General features: G+C 29.5%; 2 protein-coding genes across 2 annotated transcripts; one reads left to right on the forward strand and one right to left on the reverse strand.

Annotated features, from left to right (window-relative positions):
• Nucleotides 1-1115: 1115 nt before the first annotated feature.
• On the reverse strand, nucleotides 1116-13504 carry LOC107455784 (small ribosomal subunit protein mS26). Its single transcript, XM_016073488.5, has 4 exons — nucleotides 13012-13504; nucleotides 12598-12735; nucleotides 6361-6484; nucleotides 1116-1374 (listed from the first exon to the last, which is right to left on the reverse strand). The coding sequence occupies exons 1-4, from the start codon at nucleotides 13251-13253 to the stop codon at nucleotides 1189-1191; spliced, it is 690 nt and encodes a 229-aa protein (XP_015928974.2). The 5' UTR covers nucleotides 13254-13504; the 3' UTR covers nucleotides 1116-1188.
• Nucleotides 13505-13544: 40 nt separating this feature from the next.
• On the forward strand, nucleotides 13545-16261 carry LOC107455783 (leukotriene A-4 hydrolase). Its single transcript, XM_016073487.5, has one exon. The coding sequence runs from the start codon at nucleotides 13918-13920 to the stop codon at nucleotides 15757-15759; it is 1842 nt and encodes a 613-aa protein (XP_015928973.1). The 5' UTR covers nucleotides 13545-13917; the 3' UTR covers nucleotides 15760-16261.
• Nucleotides 16262-24801: the final 8540 nt, after the last annotated feature.

Here is a 24801-nt window from a genome sequence, read left to right on the forward strand (position 1 = left end):
CATGAATTTGGTATTGTGTACCAAAAATGGAAATCTATTATTCTTTTACTCATTTTTCAATTCAATCCCTCGTAAATATAGACAATGATAATACCTCACAAGATCGACAGAAATACACTTCAAACAAATTTTTGCCCATTCATCTCACCATAATCATCGAATTTATTAAAATCATCAGTAGTAGATGGTTAAAAAACGTTTGATTATCATGGTTTATTTTTATGAACAAAGACTAAATATTTCTTTACTTTAAATTATAATTTTTTTTCATACTTTAGTATTACTGTATAAAGAAGTCAGATTCTTCTTAATATGTTACATTGAAAAGTGTGTGTTTTCCTTTTTTGTTTATGCACTTTCAATGTGGTCTCTTTTTTTGTTAAAAATGGTCACTATTAAGTGAAATAGTCACTAAAGTCAATTTTTTTTGAAAAAGTGGCTGCTTCCTGACATTTATTACTACTTGATTTAGTATTTTATATAATTTATTACTTTTTGAATGGCTCAGCCATATCAAGTTACCATACCCAGTTGATTTGAAGATCCCTTAAATGACTTTTTAAACATTGTTTGCTGATGCATAAAATTTCTATTGTCTACTGTTTATAAATGTATAATGAATATTTTTTTTTTAAACAAAGCTATTTTAATTATAAATTAATATTGCTGTAAAAAGGTTCCCATTACAGGTTGATAAAGAATTTTAATAAATCATTAAAGATTTAATCAGTAAATTATTATTAAGGAAAAGTGAAATAATAATTCAATTATAAAAATATATAATTTTCTTTTCTTAAAAAGCAAATATATTAAAATAAGTTATGCTTTTAACTCTACCTGCATTTAAAAGAACAAAGATATGCTAAAAGAATTTTCATGTAAAACTTAGATGTAGTTTGCTAAAATAATTTTAAATCAAATGTTAAAATATAAGTTATTGTACGTAGTATTATATATTTTTGTATATTAATAAAGTGGATGGTTGCATTTTTGTATATTAATAAGGTCTAAAATTTGGCAACTTTAGAAACAGATCTCTTTCCAAAGGAATTTCAATCCTGAATGCATGACAATGCATTGACAATGATGCATTGACAAACAGAAATAAAACTCAATAACATAAGGCAATATTTTATTAAAAAGCAATAATACAAGAAATACTTAATCTACAAGAAAATAAAAACTTGTTTAATTCTTTGCTATACTTTCATCCATTCTCCTTTTCATTTCTTCTTCAAAATGTGCAGGGGGTTTTCCTTCCCATTTTAAACTACCATTAACATCTATGCAAAAGTTATAGTTGACAGGATTTTCCATTGCTTTTTCAATGGCTTCATCTAAATTTTCATATGTTATGTAACCAGCAACTTTTTCCTGTTACAAAAATATTAAAAAAAAAATTTTTTTTTAATGGTTTGAGTTATAGACCACTAGACATAAAAATAACATTGCATACCATCTACATGAGGGGTCATTCAAATATTGCATGAATATATTTTTCACTAATCCCTATACTCTTATATTGTAAATTTAGTTTTTTTATTTTTTATAAATAGTTATTTTTATTATTTACACTATTTTTTCTTCACAAAAGAAATGTGTAATACATAAGCACTGTGAGATCAATTTCAAATCATAATTTAAAGAGAGCTTAACTTTCAACTTAATGCAAGGATTTCAGATCAGATCAAATCCAGAGTTTATAAAGAAAATTTAACAATAAATTTAGTCATAATGTAACTTAGTTTCATTTTTTATTATTTTCTTAAAACTGCAGTAAAGTTAATATATTGTTGAAATTTTTTAATAATAATTTTTTGTTAACAAAGAAAAAAAAATTTTTGATTTTACATAATTCTTGAATCAGATTAAATGTGTCATATGTGTTAAAAATAAAAGAAATCAAAATTTATGATAATAATAATACATAAATCTAAAATTAAAGGCTCCCTCATAAACTTAAGGAATTCAAACTAGTAAATAAACAAATTGACATACAAAGTTATTTGTGCTGTGTCTAACATAATAGATCAACAGTTTTAACCTTTTAGTTGTGGCTAGTCAGGTGAAAAAATTTTCCTCTGGTTAAAATGTAATAAAATGATATCTCTTATGCAAAGCAAGCATTCATTTAAAAATAAAACATGCTTTTTATTGTCTCAGAAAAATTTTTAATAAACTGTTACAAACGAAACTCTTTTATTTTTTTCTAATAGAGCATTTTTTGAAGTTTTATTCTCATCTTAAAATCATAAAAACATTAATTTTAATAAATAATTTTAAAAAGCAGATTTTTAAAACTTCTAACGATGACTGTTGTAACTCTTTTACATTTTTGAAGATTATTTTATCTGTTAAAAATATAGCAAATGTGGAGTCTCATCTATTACATTTACGCAAAATTGAAATATAGCATTCTTTAAATAAAAATTTTCCAAGAACCTTTTGCCTTCATTTCTTTTTTAAATACATAAATGTTACACGCGTATATTCAATAGAAATTCATTAAGATTTCATGAGAATATTTTATATAAACATTATTAGAATTATAAAAAATAATGTTAAAAACACTAATTAAAGAATATGTTCAAAGAAGAAAAATTACCATTGTTTATTTTTTTTACAACAAATATACTACACAATAAAAAAATTTGCCACATTTCTATTTAGCTTATATTTGAGCCCCATATTGAAAGAATAAAAGATCCCATTTCATTTTAAAATTTTGTTTTGAAATATTAGTTAATTTCATAAAATAACAAATACAAAATAATGTTAGTTGTTCGTGCAATTTTAAACTGATAGGTTACCTTAATACTTTCCTTATTTTTTTATAATTCAAAAAAGAATATTCGTCTTAATTTTTTGTTAGAAGCAGGTAAGGTTTTATACAACAAAAAAAAGTATCCGCTGAGTTGCAGTATTTCACGATTGCCACATATATATGAAAATGTTTAAGTCATCAATTGTTACGAGACGCATCTATACAAGTTCTATTGACATAATGATTGTAAAACATACATTTACTTTGGTCACGGTGTGGTCTTTCTTCAGGTGTTTGGAATAACTATTGTTAGGAATTTTAAAAATGACAGAAACCAAAATATATAATAAATAAGAGACCACCAAAAACACATTCTGACCGATAATGCAACAAAAAGCAGGAAATGGCACTTCGCCTGCTGTGGATGAGGAGGGAATATTTCGGTATCCGTTATCTTTGGAAAAGGAATAACAATTCATTTTGTGCTTAATAAGTTACATTATGACAAACTCTAAAGCTCTCAATGGAAAGATTTCGTCGGAACTTGAAAGAAAAATTTGTCTCTGAGAACTTGAAGCAAGAGGCGGGAACGATACCTTTCTAAAATTGTTCAGTAATTTATCATATATGAATATTTGAAAAGTAGAAATTGTTTCATTGTGACTAAACTTCGTAAATAAAATAAATTTTTTAAAAAAAGGAACGTGAAGCAAAAGGCGGGAACGATACCTTTCTAAAATTGTTCAGTAATTTATCATATATGAATATTTGAAAAGTAGAAATTGTTTCATTGCGACTAAACTTCCTAAATTAAAAAAAAAAGCTGTTGCACTGATGAAGGTTGCCCTTTGAGCATCCAAAACAGCTGTCTGCATTTATAAATATTTTTTGTGCTCTTAAACGTCGTTTACCTTAGTTTACTAAACTTCCTGTTCAAGGTCAAATATTCAAAACTTTCTGATAGATGCTTTCTCCTCTTTCCACAAATATTTAAAAAAAAAACAAATTTCAGCTTTCAACAGTATTTCCTTCTTTGGAATAAATTAATAATATAAATGCTATTTTATTAAGAAATAAAAAGTTGTTTCACGGTTTCAAAAGTTCGGTTCAATATAATTACCAATGAAAAAATTTACGTATGCTTTCATCTTTTTGTGCACTTTAGATTTATAGTTTGTAACGTTTAATTAGATTTTCCCTTTAACCCTATGAAACTGCATATTACTCGTAGTAAAAAAAAAAATTAAAAAAAACAATATTCTGTTTTCATAATATAATTACAATTTTTTGCTTTTTTAATAGTAACATAATTTAAAATCTTAGAAGATAACTATTTTTGACAGGGGCAACATAAATTATTTTAGACCTTAAGTTTCTTAGAAGAAGTAAGTTGAAATTGTGATATTTAAAGGTTTTTAATAATGTTACTAAATTTTTAAAACGAACGTATAAAATATTAAAAAATATTTTGAAATATCAAACTATGGAATTGTCAATACTATAAAGTACTTTTTAGCTCACTATACCAAATATTTTATTGATCACATACGTAATAATTAATTTTACTTTTAACTATTAAGTTAAAATTTAATACTGTTTATTTCTCGAGCAATGTCTTACCCGCTAGTATTAGGTACTTTCATTCAGTGATTTATTTATTTATTTATTCGTTTTGCCAGACACAGAAGGGTAAATTATGGAATGTGAAATTTCCCCTAAAACACGCTTTATTTTTTTTCCATGATTTTTACAGAACTGTTTTTAGAAAAATTAAAAAACTGAGTGTAAATCTGAAGAGATTGTAAATATTTGTAGAACTTCTAAAAAATTCAGCTTAAATATATAATTTGTACATCTTTTTTTTCTAATTAATGTGTAGAATTTCTAGACTGGTTTCGATTGTGAATGATCATCTGAATTTGTAATATAAAAGCGGTACCATTTTAATAAACTTTATTTTTGAAACTTTTAAGTTATACATTTGAGATTTGCTGAATCTCATTCTTTCCCTCTTCTTCCTGATTCAGAATCCGCGTAGGTTTCAACATTGAAATCATACATTAACTTATCGATTTCTTCTCGAGTGAGTGGTCTCACTCTAGGTGGCATCTTGAAATGTAAAAAATTCTTTCAATGAAAAAACAATAATACAATACTAAACGGAAGCAACAAATTAAAAATAAAACGTATATGAAAATTTAATTAAAACATTATCGAAATATTTAAAAAAAATAACAAAAACGTAACCAAAAAATAAACATAACAAATAAATTAACCGGAAAAAAATAAATATCGTGGTTGAAAAGATCTTAAATTAAACGTAATTAGTACTACAAAGGGAAAGAAAGACATTCTCATACCTTAAAACTCGCCAACTAATAATAAAAGAGAAAAATCTTACAGCCAATTTGAATCGAAAGCGAGCACTCATTTAACAATAGGCTTAAATTACGGGGTTCTTGAAAAAATGACAGGTGCGATGGTGGTCTAGGGGGAAGAGAACCACTGGCGCAACTGCTGGATCCGCAATGAGATGAGTTTTTTCAAGCGGTATGCATACTGTACCAGCCACAAGCAAAGGGTTAACATAATAAAAAAAATCTTCTTTCCCTTAGGAGAAAATGTTTCCTGGTAGGTATGGATAGCAAGGAAGGAGAGGAGCACTTAGCCCATCACAGTAATCCCTATGTTGTTCTTTCTTGGTGACATTTTTGAGAAGCACAAATTGAATTTTATTTTTATGGAGGAAAATTTTGTAGAGACAAATTGTTTTACAATCTGAAATGTTGTGGAAATTTTTTTTTTTTTCAATTAGACCAAAAATTTCCCCAGATCTGTTGAAATTTCTCACAAACCTTGTACGTGGAATTGGAGCGATTTTGTACCTCAGTGCATTCTTTATTTATACAGTGTTAAAATAGTTCATTTGTATTTGTTGGGGACACATACAAAACTATGCGTGAAACAAAACATACAAATTATTCTAAGAACAGTGATAATGCATATTTAAGTAGATAGTCAAACTATGAATGCATTTACCTCTCTAACACCTTCATAATATAGTAAATTACTTAAAATGTTCAGAAATATGAGTTGGGGACAGTTATGACATTTTTAAAAAAAAAATTTCTAAAAAAAATAATAAATAAAAAAATTTACATACAAAATTTATCTGATGCCTTTTTTGTATTCACTTTGAGTATTTTAAGCAAAAGATACCATTAAATAACATTTTAATAAGAAATATTGCTTAAGGATGCAAAAATGAGAAAATAACCCATATCAATAATAATATATGCTACATTAACGATGCTATCACATTATTAGTTTTTTAATGATTATATACAATAATTTGTTTAATTTTCAGTTACATAAATTTACGTTAATTTTTATTGGTTCCCCAGAGACATATAAACAGTGCTTTACTGTGTTAAATAAATCATACTTTTATTAGAATTACAGGTGAAAATATCTATTCCTACAGCTTTAATTAATGAACTTGAGCAATTTTATGAAATTAAAACTTATAGTTTCAATTTCATTATAATTTTGAGAACACAAAACATTAATAGAATAAGTTATAAGTGCATATTTACCTTTTCTTTACGTACTATTTCATCAACTTTTAATTTTATATTTTCATCTTCTACTTTTTTCTGTTCTTGGAACTCTAAAAGTTTAAGAGCTTTTTCTTGAAATAATCTTTCAAGTGTTTCTTCTCTGAAATTTAATGAAAATAAGTATATTCAAATAAACAAAATGAATTTCTTAAACTTGCAAAGAAAGGCTTCTGTAACTATTTTTTCACTATTCATGGAAGTAATCAGAAAGCATTTTGCGTGAATACGCCGGTCTGTAATTATTTATATGTTTTATTATTGTCATTAACTTTCATTATTGCTGGTAGTTTTACTTCACTTGAAAATGCTTAATTGTAAGTCACTTAAGGTTTGTAATATTGATTTTTTTTAATAAAAAAAAAATCTAAAATAGTATAGTTTCTGAGAAAATGCAATTTCAATAAAAAGTAAATATTTTATTCAAAGTTTATAATTAAATTCATTATTAGCTGAAATGTAAAATAAAAAGAGTTCTTTTGCAAGATAAAAACTAGACATTGTAACTAGTTTAGTTACTTGAAATATCTTCAACATATTAGAATTATAAAGAAGCAAATAATTAAAAGGAACAAACTGTCCTAAAAGAATTTTAAAATAGGATAAACATAAGAGTAACATAAGAAATATATTTTAAAACACTTGAGTCAAATAACAAAAATTCAAAGAATAATACAAAAAAATGCTAATACAAATTTGTAAATACAGCAAAGCTCTTATTTATCTGAAGAAATTGTGAGGGCACAACTATAGAGCAAATAATCAGAAAAGGACATAAATCAAAATATATTTTAACACTTTACAATTAGGGCTCATTTGTGACTAAATACACAAATTAATGCTATAATCATACAAGTGAGATTAGTTAAATATATTAATGTAAATGCACTATCTGAAAATAATTGTAAATGATTTACTTTTCATTCATCCTACACTGCCAAGCAGATAAAAATTTAAATTTTGACACATGGATGCGGTTTTACTTGAGCAATTTCGGTTCACTATTGTTTTAACTCGGGAGAACTCGCGCTACTTACCGTCACACGAGAGCGTGCGACGGGCTTCGCAGGCCCGGAACGGATTTTCGCTTAAGAAAACGGTAAAATCAATTTGCTGAGCATAAAAGATTTGTATTTTCAACTAAGAATTATATATGGGTAAATAAGAAATAAAATATTTTTTAAAACAGCAAGTTTAATGATATATTTATATATTTACAATAAAATTTTGAAAAACTTTTTTTAAGCTATACATGTAATTAATATAAAATTTTGAACAATTAAAAAATTATGAAGTATTTTTCCAATTAAATAATGTTTATTACATTTACTATAATTGAAACAAAACTTTTATTTCACTGACATATTCTGCAAATTACACTGCTATGCTCTCCGCATACATTTTTTGAATATTTAGCACAAGAAATTTGCAATTTTCTGTCAATTTTGCTGGGGCAGATATGACACCTTTTTCTTGAACATTTTTGTTTTTTTTTTGCGGGTGGTGCTTCCTAATTTTCATTACGGCCGCTACCTATTTTTTCACCCAACTCGGGCGGAAGCGTCGGCTGCAAACTTCTTTTTTCTACATGCTCCTTCAGAGGCTCTAACGCCAGATCTTTAAAAAATAAACTCCTTTTTTTGTATTGGAGCAGTGGCGATTTCGCAGATAATAGTAAAAGTCGCGCATTTATGGCTGCAGTATTTAAAATACTGAAAAATACTGTCATCGGCCATCTGTTACTAATTCTTGCAGTGGAATAAGTAGCTGACATTTCATCAACTACATCTACAGCTCCCTTCGTCAGATTGTAAAAAGTTATTATTTCTGGTTTCCTGGCTTCTGCAGTTGAAACATCAATTGCACCATCGTTGTGCATGGTAGACAAAAGTACCACACATTTATTTTTTTTCGGTACGTAGGATACCAAGGCCGCATTCTTCTGGAATCCAAATAAAGAGGAATACACTTCTTGTTTCTTCCCAGAAATGAATTCTTCTGATAGTTCTCTTTTATTTTTTCTGACAGTTCCTACAAATGTAATTTTCTTTTGAAGGAGATCTTTCGCTAATGCATAACTAGTATACCAATTGTCAACTGTGAGATTACGTCCAGAGTTGTAAATCGGTTCCACTAACCTCTTGACAATTTTATCGGGAGTATTTTCTACTTTATATGGACCTTCTGGTTGAGCCCCTGCATAAATTTCAAGATTCCAAGTATAAAATGTCCTAGAATTAACTAAAGCAAATATTTTAATTCCATACTTGGCAGGTTTACTTGGAATATACTGACGAAAGGAACATTTACATCTAAAGGGTTCTAACTTTTCATCTATAGTGACAAATTCCCCGAGACTGTATACATGTTGGCAGTTTGCAACAAATTTTTCAAAAATAGATCGTATGAGAGCCAATTTATCCAGTTCTCTTCTAGAAGGACGATCAGTATCATCGAATCTTATGCATCTCATTAGGAATAAAAAGCGATTATATGACATAGTTCGATGAAAAATTTCAAGCCCTGTGCCATCGGTATTCCAAATATCACGGACATTTGCATGTGAGGATTTGTGAATTCCCGCTAAATAAAGAAGGCCAATAAATGCTTTTATTTCCGTCATATTTGTCTCACGAGCATCTCTTTTTCTTTGGAAATTGCTTGTTATTATTTCGTCGATAAGCAACTTCCATGATTCGATAGGGCAGGATACATTTCTTGCATCACCAACATTCCCAGGCAATTTTGTTACAATATTGTGAGCTGGAGTTCTCACGTTTTGTCTTGGAGAATTTTTATTCCATTTAGTTACTTTATCTTTGCCAATATAGTACCCAACGAATTTAAGTAATATTAAAATCACTAGATGAATCTAAATCTTCTACTGAACTTGACTGATGATCACTATATTGTTGCATGTCAACAGTTTTTTCAACATCCTTATTAACAGATTCCTCATCAGTTGAAACTTCAGCTAATAAGGTTTCCAAACGCTTCATTTCTTCCCTATAGGTTAAAGAGCGATACATTTTACAGCCTCTCCCTTCACATTCACAATCTGAAAGGACAATTGCGATAGCTCGCATCGGGCCTCAGAAGCCCGAATCGGAATTTTCTCAGGAAAGGGGGGTCGTAAAATCCTGAAATGCCTGTGGTCAGTATGTAGGTGAGCTTCAACGCAGCTACCGAGAATCCGGTTCATTTCGGTTGAAGGGGTGATTTTCTGCAGTATAGTTTTGTAATGACCGGACGAGTCTTCCCGGGTTAAATATCAAGACAGATCAAAAAATTGTCTCTGTAAATACAATGAGTTCTTTCATTATCTCCCAATTTAATTGTTAAGTTTAATTTTTAAAGGTAAATCTAATTGAAAAACTTATTCCATCATTGCACATTTTATATCAATCCCATAAATGTTGATTTCACAAAAAAAGTTTGCAGTAAAAATAATTCCAGATATTTTGGAGTTAACTGAAATGAAAAAATTATGATTTTAAAACTAAACAGTTGATCTATAAATATTTACTTGTATTACACCTTCAGATACCCTCCAAAATTTAAGGTTTTTGAAAATTATTTTTTCTAGTGTTAGTGAACTGAAGCAGAAATTTTCAAAATAAAAGGAACTTTGTTAAGACTTTTATCAGAATTTAAGAGCAGAGCATGACCATTTGATCCGACCTTTAATATGTCTGTTCAAACTATTTGTAAGTAGTGGTTGACAATTTTGTTTCTCTTTAAATCGAATATATTGCAATATTAAGACATTACCTTTGCGACCATTAGGAAAGAAAATTTCTAAAACTACAAAAATTCTATGGCAGACGGAGGGTATATTTTTATGCTATTATATTGAACAGTTTATTAAATATTGGACTAACAAACAATAAAATATTACAAAAATATAAATTTCAGCAAAGTCCATAGCTCAAAAAATTCTTAGAATTTCAACTTGGCAACAAACTAATAATCAAATCAGGACAAAATGCATTTATATGCACTATAGAAAGGTTTTATGAAGCCAATGAAGTTTTTAATCAAGTAAAATAATCTTGATTAAACATATGACAAGAATCTATTATTAACTGAAGTAATTAGATGCTATTCTAGAAAACAGAAAGTAGAGGAGATTAGAGCAGATAATTCTTATGAATTTGGATAAAAAGTTTCTTGACTAATTATTTTAAACATGACTATTATTTTTATTTATTTAATTTGTTGGGGAAAATGGAGCTTTTATCTTCATTTTGCACAATGCATAAGCAAATTTGAATGCATGATTTTTTTAATATTTTTTTAACTAATGCTTTTCTTGTTAAAAAAAATATCATTATATCATTGTTTTTATCTATATCAGCCAAAGGCTAGTGTAATAGACAAGTCATAAAATTATTTAATCTGTTAATCGTAAAAAAACATGTAAATTAAAAATAAAGCTAATTTGAATTGAAAGTGAATTCTTGAATAAATATTTTAACTATATTTATTCAAATTGGTGTTAGAACTCATGCATATTAACTTGTAACTAAAAGTTGGACTGCATTGTAGCAACATGAAAAATCTGTCAAACAAATTTTTTCATTTGAACCATTATTAATAATTAAAGATAGATTATTTGATTAATTACAGCTTTAGTTTATGAAGTGGTTTGATAAATCTATATTAAAAATCAATTGCAAGCAATGACTTGCTTGAATGCTAATGGTTTGAAAGAAGAACATTTCACAACTATAAAAAAATTTGTAATTCTAAGGTAATCAAAAATTTTAATAAAATTAAGCTTAAAATGTATCAAAGCATAGATTTTTTACAGCACAAAAATTTTTTTAAATTATGCATTAGCATTAAGTCCATATTATCGGAACATCCATTAAATCCATATTATCGAACTGCCTACAGAAACCCCTCAACCATGTGTTAACAATAAACCCCATAGACCTTTTTGTTCTTTAAGCCCATAAGTATTAGCGAAATAAAAAGGAATATTAAAATTTGAAATAGACATTTATAACATTGTATCTCCTGTTATTTAAACAAAAAATAATCTAATAATTAAAAAAAAAATAATTCTCAGGCCAGAAAATAAAACAAGAAGCAAAGAATTTTTAAGTGTTGTGAGGTCGCACAACATTCAGCAAGGTTGGGTACAAATTTTTCAGACCCCAGGACAGAAGTTATTTTTATTCCTAACTACAAAGACAAAAAAAAATCTTATCTCATATCTAGTAAGCTAGTAGGGATTTTTTTTCTTTTTTTTCAAAATCATGGTTTAACTTTGATTTTTGGGATATCTATTTTCATAAACATAAATTATTATTAACTACCACTCGCTTTTTAGCTGATCATTTTTGTTTAAAGCTAAAAGTATGTTACTTTTTTACAGTGGTGCTAACTTTTAAAACTATCAATAATTAAACGTTCAAAGAATAACATTATACAATTTACGTTTACAGGGGTCTGTGTAGGTTTTTCTGAGAGGTACCTATTTTGTGAAAATTTAGACATAATTTGTGAAAATTAAAAATTATATTAAAAAATCAACACAAAAATATTAATTTATTGTTTCTTGTGGATACAAAAATTAAAATTTTAAGAAAAAGTATTTTCCTAAAGTTGAATTTGTAAAAGTATTGGTCATTGCCTTTTAATGATCTTGAATTTTTCAGATTTCAGTTTATGTTCTTATAAAGAGAGAAGATGAAGTTTCCGAATATCTTGTTAGAAGGGAAAGATAAGATTTCTATTCTTTTCATTGTTTTTAGAATTGTTTAAGGATTAGAAAAAAATTATCCTTAGATTATTTACAAACAAAATTTCATAACTCTTGGAAGTTCAGGGGAAAAAAATCATTTTATACAAATTATTATAGAAATTCTCAAAAATCATAAATTTTATTACTTAACTATAATACAGTAATCTTGCTATGAAATCTTAATAATTACTGATAAGTTGTAATAGTTGTCACCTTATTATACCATTATTTCATTCATATTACAGGAATTCTTTAAAAACAAATTAACTAAAAAACACCACACTTTTCGTAAATAATTTTTACCATGCCCTTGGACAATTGTTCTTGCATTTTTTTTTCCCTCACAGTACAACCATGGTGCTTAGTGTACTCTTTCAATTTAATATTTGCATTGCAATATTTAAGAAAATAAATATAAAATTACATTATTAATTATATAAAAGGATTTATAAATGTATATTAACCTTATTAACTTTATTCGTTCATTCTCTTTTTTGTTCTCTTCTAATAATGATAGAAAGTTTTCTTTTGATTCCTGTTGCTTTTTCAAACTAAATCCTTCATCTTCAAATTTTTGTTTCAATTCCTCTTTAAATAATTTCCTAAAAAAAATGCATACTAAGTAAGATTCATTAGTCATAAACAATAAACTATTTGGCGATCTCAGGTTTAGATATAAAAATATACTCTTATAGGAAAAAGAACCATTCATAATAAGTATCAATATAAAATTATTTGAGCTAAAACTGTAGAAGCTTAAATGCCTACTGATAAAAAATATTAAAAATAAGAAAACATAAATTTAGTCATAAAAATTATATATTATAAGCAATGGAATTAATAGAATCTAAATATTAAAAAAAAAATTTAAATGTTACCGCAATGACTCAAGTTTAATGTAATATTCATCTAACAAATCATCTATTAAATCTTTTTCTTCTTCTGAAACATATGGATGCTGTGGGATTCTAAATAGTTTAGACTTAGCAGTAGGCATCCAAAGAGGCTTTCTTTTAGGTTCCTTACGTCGCCATCGAAGTTGATTATAAATTGAACCTCTAAAACCATGCTGTAAAGTTATATAATTTTTACATAAAAAAGATCGGATAATTTGAGCCATCTAGAATTTAAAATATTTGCTTTCATCAACTATATCATTATAATTTCATTATATTACGAGAATCCTCGGATCACTGTTTATTATTCATAATTTTTTCAGAGAACTTTTCTGAGAACATGGAGCAGCTGAGATTCAAAGCAAAAACTGAATCAAAGTTTTATTCCGTTTACGACCATAAAGTAGCATAAAAGATTTGAAAAACTGCATTAAGTTGAAATGGAAACAACTAGTCACGTTGAAATGCATGATATTACGAACGTCTGTATCTGTGAAGATGGCATGTCTGTTTTATTATCTTTTTTCAATAATGCTCCTATAAGGCTTTGAAGTAGCATAAATTGAAAAATTAATTCAAGATATTTATCTTTATTAATAGAATTTCTTGTACCTTATTTTCAATAATTTACTTTAAAATCAGGAACATGAATTTATTTGCACTCATTAACTAGTATTATTTAATAACTAATCACATGGCAGAAGGAGGCATTTCACTTCGAGCATACCTCAAGTTTCGAAAGTAGAGGAATGTTTCGAATTCTCCTAAACAGAACAATAAACACGTCAAATCTGCAGATTTAATTTGATAAATACTACAGATATAAAATCAAGAGTTTTCAGAAAGGAAAAGTTTTCTTTTTTCACAGTAAAAGGTAAATTTTTCGACATGTCTCAGCGATTAAGTGAAAACGATCCGCATTCTTATTCCAATCCCGAAGATGCTGTAATAACTGATATATTTCTTAAACTTGAAGTTGATTTTAATAAGCATATATTATCTGGTTATGTAGATTTAACTGTTGAGAAGAAAAATCCGAAGGCGGATTTGTTTTTGGACACCAAAGATCTTATCATACATAATGTGAAGAATAAAAGCAATCATAACAAGCTATCCTTCATTTTAAGTGAGGAAAAGCACGAAGTTTTTGGCAGTAGATTGGAAATAAAATTACCGAAAAGATCAACAGCCAAGAATGTTTTCATTCGAATTGATTATGAAACATCGCCTCAAGCAAGTGCTCTTCAATGGCTTGAGCCCAGTCAGACTGCTGGTAAAAAGCATCCATATGTTTTTAGCTTGTGTCAAGCAATCCATGCTCGATCCATTCTTCCATGTCAAGACACGCCTAGTGTCAAAGCACCCTATTCTGCTACACTAACTACACCCTATGAGCTCATTGCATTAATGAGTGCTTTACGTGATGGTGAAGAAATGGATTCTGATCCCTTAGAGAAAAACTATAAATTTGTCCAAAAAATTCCCATTCCAAGTTATTTAATCACCCTTGCTGTTGGAGCCTTGGAAAGTAGACAAATTGGTCCTCGTTCTCATGTTTGGGCCGAAGCGGAATTCGTCGAAAAGGCAGCCGAGGAGTTTGCAGACACCGAAAAAATGTTATCTTGTGCCGAGGAACTCATTGGAGAATATGTGTGGGAGGTATACGATTTATTGGTACTACCTCCATCATTTGCATATGGGGGTATGGAAAATCCATGTTTAACATTTGTTACACCCACCATTATAACTGGAGATAAGTCGCTGGTCAGTGTTATTGCTCATGAAATTGCACATAGCTGGTCTGGCAATTTAGTGACCAATAAGAACTTTGAACATTTTTGGTTAAATGAAGGATTTACAATGTTTTTTGAAAGAAAAATTATAGCTAAGCTCCATGGTGAGAAAAAACGCCATTTTGATGCCATTGATGGTTGGAATGATCTTGATTATATAGTGAAAAAGTTAGGTGAGACTGATCCATTAACTAAATTGGTGCCAGACTTAACGGATGTGGATCCAGATGAAGGTTGTAATCCTATACCTTATGAAAAAGGTCACACATTTCTTTTCTATTTGGAAACTCTTTTAGGATCTAAACCGTTTGAAGAATTCTTGAGAAACTATATTAAAGACCATAAGTTTCAATCTATCGATACTGATACTTGGAAAAATTATCTATTGAAACATTTTTCAGACAAAAAAGATGTTCTTAACCAAGTGGATTGGGACACATGGTTATATTCCCCAGGTATGCCCCCTGTAAAACCAGACTATGATGAGACCCTTGCCAAAGAGTGTATTGATTTGTGTAATGCATGGGTCAAAGCAGACGAGAACGACCTCGGTCAATTCGGTTCGAAGGATATCAAAAGTTTTGTTTCCGATCAAATTGTTACATTTCTATCATTCATATTAAAAGAGGATCCTTTATCTACTAAGAAAATTGAGAAGTTAAATGAGCTTTATAATTTAAGTGAGACAAAAAATTGTGAAATTGAATTCAGATGGATTCGTCTGTGCTTATTAGCTCGCTGGAAAGATATAATCCCGACAGCTTTAGATTTTGTCGTTAAATATGGCCGTTTAAAGTATATTAAGCCGATATACGTAGAACTTTATCGATGGGAGGAAACGCGTGAAGCTGCTCTCTCTACGTATAAAGAACATTCTTCTGAAATGATGGTTATGAGTGCTTCTGCAATTGCTAAAGAACTTAAAGTGAACCAATAATTTATTGACTCTGAACCATGGGATTCAAATCAATGTTAATTGCTTTATTGTAAATCAGAATGTTTAACTATCGAATTAAGACTTATTTTAATGGTTGAAATAAATAATTAAAACAAGGAGAACTGTGATTAGAACATTAATTTCAACAAGCATCAAGAATTTATGAGTAAAAAAAAATTTTCAATTAACATTAGAAAGAAAGAAAAAAAATTACATTCCTACAATATTTTGATTCCTATGAAGATACTTTCAATTATAGCACGAGTGGTAAACCTATATAAATAAGCGTGCCAGTTAAATAACAGTGTCCAACGTGCAACTTATTAAGTTTCTTTTTAAAATCCCATTTGTTTGTCGTTACTTTGATTTCAACATTTAATTACATATTGTAGCTATATCTACTGTTTGGTTTTGATCTTTACTTTAAATATGAGATTTGGCTGTTTCTTATTGATAATACAGAATTCATTGATTAAAATGTCTGTTCTCTACATTGCAAAAATTTTTTGTATCGCAAGTTTTTTCATAATTTGGTTTGGGTTTTCTTTATAACTCATCACAATTTCATACTTTTCAAGAAAATCCATTTTCTCCTACGACGTGGAATTCCATCGTTAAGGGGGACATTAATTACCTTCATTTCTTGAAATATGTCCTAATGTCATCAAACTTCCTACTTGTTTTTGATTGCTACTAGTATTAAATTTTTTTTTCTTCAAGGAATGTAATTAAATAAAAGTAATTTAGTAATATGAATTTCTTGTCTGCCATCAAGATATGTTTCATATGCCACCTTGTGGCATGTTTACCATTAGATTCGCCATATCTATGTTATAGGGACTATATGTTGGCGACTGCTTTTCTTAGCTGTTACTAACAAGAACATTGGTCCTTATAACAGATAGGCAGGCTTTGATAAAATGAAAAACTTTCTGCAAAAACAAAATTAAAAAACTTCGTAAGTAATTTATTGACTTTTGTAATTAGTTTCATGGACATAAAATTTGTTCGAAAATCACTTTTGAAAATGATTAATTCTAAAAAAACTATATTAATTATTATGCATATCTTTAAATTTAGCAGTTTTATGAAAATATAAAATGAGTTATTGATTTACTTTTTTTTTTTAGGCTTGAATTTCTTTGCATACATAAATGTTTGCTTGGAAACATTTCAATGAAAAACTTAAATAAGTTTTTTTTTTATAAGAATCTGTTTTCAAGTCTTCTACACTTAAATAATCTTGCTTTGCTCATTTTACAATATAAACCATTTAAGAAAAACATAAATATAACCTTATAATTCCTTAAGTTTTTTTTTTTAAATAAAGTAATATTAAAAAATTTTCTGCAATGGTGATAAATTTCCCATAGACAACATTCACATGTTTATGCATGTCTGTAGATCATGGCAAATTTTAAAATAACAATGAATTGTTAAAAAATGTTGATAGCTAAAAAAATATTGTGATATTTTTTGAATTTATATAATTGTTGCACTTAACACTAAAAAGATGGATGGATCCTTTTTGTCCCCTATCATTTTTTGTTGCTCTGTAATTCAAAAAGTAGTGAGTCTAATCAAAGAATGAAACTGATTTATACAAATTCAGAAAAAGACAAAATAAGTAAATAACATTAAATCAAAATGGAAAAGCAGCTAAAACCAAATTTGTTTTATTTTAATTTAAAAAGTCAGAAATACAAAGAATATTTTAAAATATGTGTGTTAGCAAGACAGCGCTTCATCAGGGAACACAGTGCCTCCAACACACAGGAGCCTTTCTATTGTCAGTGGTAATACCGAAAACTGCCAGTGTCCCGCCGAGGCCCAACAATGGATAAACAAGTAAGAAAAAGCAATTAGAAAAATTTAATTGTAAAAGCAATGACAAATAAACACAATTTTAAATTATACAGAGTAAGAATAATGAAACGCCCACATATATAAAAAAAAAAAATAAAGTTATAGTTAGAATAACCAAATCAAAATAAAATATAAATTGCCATATCATAAAGAAAACTTGAAAAATAAATCGTGGTGACCCCTTTTGAAAATATTGAAAAATAAAGCAAAAAGCATTCAATGAGTAAAATTTCTAAAAAAGTGCTGCCATCTATATGCTTCAGGAACCAAAAAAATCCTTAATTTCATCTCATAGGCCTATTTATGCGGGCTTCAATATCAGCCGAGTTATTTGAATGTCTTTAAAATATCATAATTACAGTAATTAAAAGGAAAATGATTATTCTCTAATGTAATCTTGAAATTCCTGATAGCTGAAAGAAATTCCTAACTTTAACTTTATTTATTTTTCTTATATGTGGGCGTTTCATTATTTAGTCTTACTCTGTATACTTTTAAATTGTGTTTATTTGTCATTAATTTTTCATTGCTCTTACAATTCGATTTTTCTAACTGCTTTTTCTTATTTGTTTATCCATTGTGGGGCCTCGGGACACTGTCAGCTTTTGGTATTACCACTGACAACAGAAAGGTTCCTGTGTGTTGGCAGGCAGTGTGCCTCTTGATGAAGTGCTGTCTTGCTAACACACATACCTTAAAATATTTTTAGTAGGTAATTTAATTATAAATGCTAGTTCTAAAATTTATGTTAAATATGAAACATGCTTGGTATATAAATTGATATCTTAATATCAATTTTTTACTTATAAAATTTTCAGGGTTTTTCACTTTGTGTCAGAATTACCCCTGATATATGTGAGACAAATATTAATTTTCTATGATACGTTATCTGTTTTGTCTTCATGATATGGCTCTCAACTCAGCATAACACGTGCATAGTAAAATAAATATCAAATTATAATGCTATACATAAAATACTTTTACAACAACAACAAAAGAAAGGTACAACTGTTGTACCAACCGTCTCTAAAACGTTACAGGGGGGAGGTTCTTTGCTTGGAATTTGTATTCTCACCAGGTGGTATATTCGAGTGATGTAATCACAAAAATCCTACTGCTTCAGGAAAATTCCACCAATTACTAATGTCATATTAGAAAGCTATCTAACTGGATTTTAAAAAAATTAAGGAATTCTAATATTTCTTGTGAAAATATCTGTACACTTACTCCTATTTTTCGTATCTTTCATAACTTTTTAAAAATTAAATGCTGAGTGTTATGGGCATAATAACACAATATGCTACATCTCTAAAAGCTACAGTTTTTCATTTTTAAAAAAAAATTTAATTTTTAGAACTGCTTGATTTCTTTTTAATTATGTTACGTGCTTATAAAGTCAATAACTGTGACTTTAGTAATGGAATTGCTCTTCAGTTTTTTTGGTTTTAATTATTTCATTTGATATGTTGCTTATTGAAATCAGATGGATGGGTGTGTCTAACAACCCATCAACGTTTATGTAATTTCCTTCTTTTTTAAAAAACATGATAGTGAGAAAGCCATTATTGATATTAATAATATATATTTTACTTCCAAAATAGCTTATTAAGAAAATTATTTATAAAAATGTTTTGCTTTTTTCGATTTGAATTTCCATTTTTGGCACCTAAACACACATATGTAATTACAATTTCGTAAAATATGTGAGATGAACAAGCAGAGTGACCTCAAATGGCAAATTGATCTTTTAAAAAAAACAGTGTAAGCTATTTCAAATGTTTGTGAGTGATAGTAAGCAGAGTGCACAACCCTATCTTAAGAAGGGAACATTGGTTTTTAAATTGTTTTAGGTCAAAGAGTGCATGTCAGTGAAAACTGCTATGATAAAAACGGTTAAAAGAAAGAACATTTTCATAAGTAATGGCTATACGCAAACACGGTCTCAGCTCTTCTTGGGCATCTCTACCATGCAGTTGCCTGTGATCGCTTTTGTGTAGAAGAACCTCATTTGTTCGTCCAAGCTTGTAGCACAAGGACGCTTTGAAACATCATAGTGTAAGGTAAGGTTGAATAACAAAAAATATAATCTAGTGGTGAGCAAGATTTCCAGCCAAAAGGGATTGGTCCATTATAGCGACGCAACTGTATTGCAACCTGTAATAATGTAACAAGAACATCCATATCGCAGATAACAGTCGCCCAGAGACTTAATAAATGTGTTTGCATGCCAGGCGCCCTGTAGTTTGCATTTCTTGACTGTAAACAACAAAAAGGACTGTCTGCCATGGGTCTTGCATTTAAGATGCTTGGGGGCTTGTTATCTTCAGTGAGGAGTCAATATTCAGTTTCGACAGTGACTCGTAACCTGTTCTCGTGTGAACAATCAGAGGAGTGGCCTTTGATGTCTCCTTATGTTAATCCCGTCAAATGAAATGATGGGATTAAGATACAGGCACATTGTATGGGATGCTTAATTGCAACTTGAAGACCAGCTTCAATAAGCTCAAGAGTACCTTGATGCAAGTAGAAGGAAACTGGTAAACGATGAGAAACGCTGATGCAGGAATTTTGTAGCTGTTAGAGGTGATAAGACATGCTTTTCTCTAACTGTCAGTCAATTGCTGTGCTCGACAAGTTACCAGTTTCCTTATTTAGGATACAGATTGTGCCTCCTTATCAGTGTCGGATTAAGCGTGCACGGGACCCTGGGCCATTCAAATTTTTGGGGCCCTTAGATTAATTTTTTTTTCTCGTATATTTTTTATTTATTCAAATATAAAAGTATTCATATATCTTTTCGTTCAAGAAAGCATATTTAAAAAAATAATAATAATAAATTTAATTTTACTTTATTTTGTTAAATTAGAACTAAAAAATAATCAATCATAATATTTTATAATCGTAACATATATATTTGAAATAGATTTTTTTTTTTAAATCATTGTTTTTCTTAATTTTAATTAATTTTCAAAAAATCCATTTTAAGGGGGCCCATGACCTAATGGGTAATCCGGCACTGCTCCTTATGTTTTCCTATACATCGATTTTGTAAAGTATAGGACGGATAGCCTGGTTGCAGGGCCAGATTAAGCACCAATGAAAAAATCATTTTTATTCGCCTCTTAAGTTCTTTCACAAGTTAGTGGTTAAACTTAATTGCTATTATTTATTTCAATCCCGCAGAAACAAAAAAGAAAGTTGTGAAGTTCCAGTATGCTATTACAAAACGACCGATGCTTTTTCCTAACGGTCTACCTACATAGTCAATAAATGGCTGAAGTGAGTTTCAAAATCAAAAATTTTATTTTCCTCTGAAATTTAATTGAAGGGGGGCGAATAATATGCTTCGCCCCTTCCGAAATTTAGCCATTCGTGAAAATAAAGTTAAGTTGGTAATTTTAGGAAGAAAAAAAAGGAACTTTTTTTAAATTTACTTTCTTCTGAAATTTAATTGAGAGAGTGAATAGTGTGCTTAGCCCCTTCTGAACTTTAGACATTAGCGAAAATGAAGCAAAATTAAATTGGTAACTTTTTTAAAAAAACCTATTTTTTTTAAAAAAACAATTTTCGAAATCAAAAACTTTATATAACTGTGAATTTAAATTGAGGGTGCGAATAATGTGCTTCGCCCGTTCTGAAATTGTGAGATATCCTTGGTGTTGAATTCCAAGTAAGACACATAATAAGTTAAAATACAAATTTAATAACAACAAAACATAACAACTAACATGCTAGCAGCACGTAACAAGATTAGCGATGAACATCGCTGGAAATTGTTTTTACCTCGGCCTTTGGCGCGAAGCGCCACTTACCGATTCATCGAAATTGTGTAATCATAAATTGGTTAGCCATAAATTATTCAAAGCAATAATATATAAAGAAAAGGGGGTATGGAGAGGTCTCCATTGTCAAGTAATAACATGAGTATGAAGTCGTGAACAAATATGAGTAGGCAATAAAATATAGTCAAATAAGATATATATAGTAATTACATCAGTTGAACAAAATATAATAAAATATGTACAGGGTTTGTATAGTGACCCGGCCGTCCCGGTGATCACCGCTCGTGCCGGGTTGCTCACTATGATTAAGTTTAAGCAGCTCTGTGGACTCCCCCAGATCGGACCCTTCGAAAAGGGTTCCTCCTTCACCAAGTTTGTCACGGTGCTGGTGCTAAATCTGTGTGTGTTTGTGTGAGGGAATGGTTAATTTTAATTGTAGTATTTTGAGATCAAGCAGTCCGAGGTTAAAAATGCAGTGAGAGGGCTAAAGCTTATATTATCTCAAAAAATGTCTATATCAAAGATTTTATTAAAATTTGAGGTGTTACAGTCCTTTGCGTCTTTATAGAATTTTGAGTTAAGCTTTGCCAAAAACTGATTTATATCCTCTATCTTTAAGTCATTTTTAAGGGATCTGTTACTGATTGCCCTTGGGGCACCCAGCATTGTTCGTATAAGCTTATTGCCCTCAAAGTTAGAAAGCTTATTCTTAAGATTATTAGTCAGCGTAGTAAGGGCTGGGCTGTCAGAATTGGTCGGTGATTTGTAGGTAGATGGTTCTTTTATTGTTCAGTTCAAGTTTGGAGTTTTTGTTTAGGATTGCGTAGAGGGCGAAAAACGCACCTTTTCCTCTCCTAATTACATCGTCGACATGTTTTCTCCAGCTGAGGTTAAATGATTCCAAGATATTTCACATGTTTTATTGGAGTAATATCCACATTAAATAACTTGATTTTTGGAATATTCTCGAATTTAATTTTGCTGTGTATAATCATATATTGACTTTTGTCGGGGTGGAGCTTAATTCTCCATTTGGAGCACCAGTTTTCTACTATATTCAATTTATTTTGTAGGAGCTCTATTGCTCTTTTAGTATTTAGGGATTTGGTGACTATAGCCGTGTCGTCTGCGTATAGTGCGACTAATTCATTTAGGTTGCTGTTATCAACAGGAAAGTCAGCAGTGAACAAAATGTAAAGAATTGGTCCAAGAATGGACCCCTGCGGTACTCCCGCTCTGATAAGTTTATAATCAGAATATGTATTGTTTAATTTAATTCTAAAATAGCGATCTTTTAGATATGCATTAAGAAGGGAGAGTAGGCTCTTTGAGAAGTTCATCTCGCTTAATTTGACAATAAGGCCCTTAGGCCATACTCGATCGAACGCTTTCGCGACGTCGAGTAGGATAAGGGCCATTGTCTCCTTTTTAAATTTACCATTACTAATGAATTCCATTAAGTTAATGACTTGTTTTGTAGTAGAAAGATTGGCTCGAAAACCATATTGTTGGTCCGGTAGATTATGTAAATATTGTTGAAGTCTATTTTTGATAACGTTTTCCAGTATTTTTGAAAGAGAGGGCAGTAAACTAAAAGGCCTATGATTGTTTGGATTAGAGGCATCTTTCCAGGGCCGGCTTATGCATGTCGCGGCCCCTAGGTAATGCTCGTCTCGGGGCCCCTCCCCTACCGTCTTCTAACTTCCTAATTATTATATATCGCAGTATATTATATATAGTATATTATCACATTATTCAATAAAAATATTGAATCAAACGAAAAGAATATAAGTAATTAATATATGCATTTAAAAAAATCATACAATAAGCTTAAATATTAACTCTTCTAACTTTTTTTGTTACAAAATCGTTCAACACATCCTGAAAGTTAACCTTTACCAATACATCATTTTCAATTGCCATTAAGGTCAATGAATTTAAACGGTTTTGAGACATAGTTGAACGAAGACAGTTTTTAATTAATTTCAATACTCAGTGGCTAGTTCTTCCCCTTTGTGGTTCTGTACGAGAAGAAATTTAAGGAAACGTTCAGCCGAAGTGAAAATTCAATTGCACGAAGTGAAAATTCAACGATTACATTAAAAATGTTTCAAAAATGTTGTCTATGACACAATACAACGTATGTATTTAGCGGATCGGGGAATTCCCCAGTCCTGCGACGAACGAACCAGTACTGCCAACCTTATTTTTACATACTCTTTGGTAGCTTGGCCATAGAATATACATACCTATGGTAGGTACCAGAACAGTAAGTGTGCATTCACAACGTAGAATTTTGCGCGTTTTTCAAGCGTGTTGTGTTAAAAAAGCTGCTCTTGCTCTATAGTCATCTGATTAGTCGGCGTTAAAATTACCGCGATAAAATTGCTTGCGATTATATATCTGCGTTATATATGAACTAACTACCATAATATTAATATCTAATTTGGAATGCGTTCAGAAATGTACTAAAATAGCGTCGATGTAATGTACAGAGCAAGACAATCGTCATTGAAATTTCGAATTAAATTTTTACTGTTTAAGAAACATTGTCAATTTTTTTCTCTGTAGCACAGGGCCCCTGAACGTGGCGGGGCCCCTAGGCAGTTGCCTACAGTGCCTAATGGATAAAACGGCCCTGCATCTTTCCCTGGTTTCGGGAAGAGTATGATATCCGATTTTTTCCACATGGTCGGGAAATAACAGTTATTTAGGCAGGCATTCGCAAGGCCGGATTAACCATTAAGCACACTAAGCACGTGCTTAGGGCACCAGAGGATAGGGGGCACCACAAAGCCTAACTAAATGTTCGCAGTAAATTTTTTTTTTTTTTGAAACATTGATAATAAATTTATTATTTTGAGCTTCCATTTTAAGAGTAGATAACAACCATTTCTGAGTACGAAATTTCACATAATAAAAGAAAAAAAAAACGAAAGATGTTTTGTATCAAAAATTTTTGGTCGTATAATGAAATTAGGTAGTGAATTTCTATGCGATAAAAGCTCTATTTATTTATCCATTACAATGATTCCATAACATACTACTACGATTCATGTTTACAGAATATTTTTCGCAGTTGTAGCAAGTTAATACTCCGGCAATTTGATATTTTCATGAAGAAAAAATTTGATTTACAAAATTTTGATGAATTTTTCACCTCAAAAATCACATTTTTTACAATGTGATTTTTGAGGTGAAAAAAAAATCTATGTTGTGCATGTTTTTGTTTATACTACATAAAATATTTGCTTATACTATATTCTCATTGTAACTGGAAAAGAAGTCATCAAATTACGTAAAGATTGTGTTCCAAAAATTTATTTCACAAATTTACATCAAATAATTTTTTTTTATTCACTAAATTAAGAAAAAGGAGCTGTGTTTAAGTATC

Source organism: Parasteatoda tepidariorum, chromosome 3 (genome assembly GCF_982258835.1).
Source record: "Parasteatoda tepidariorum strain Cologne lab strain chromosome 3, Ptep-v5.0, whole genome shotgun sequence".
Lineage (NCBI taxonomy): Eukaryota > Metazoa > Arthropoda > Arachnida > Araneae > Theridiidae > Parasteatoda > Parasteatoda tepidariorum.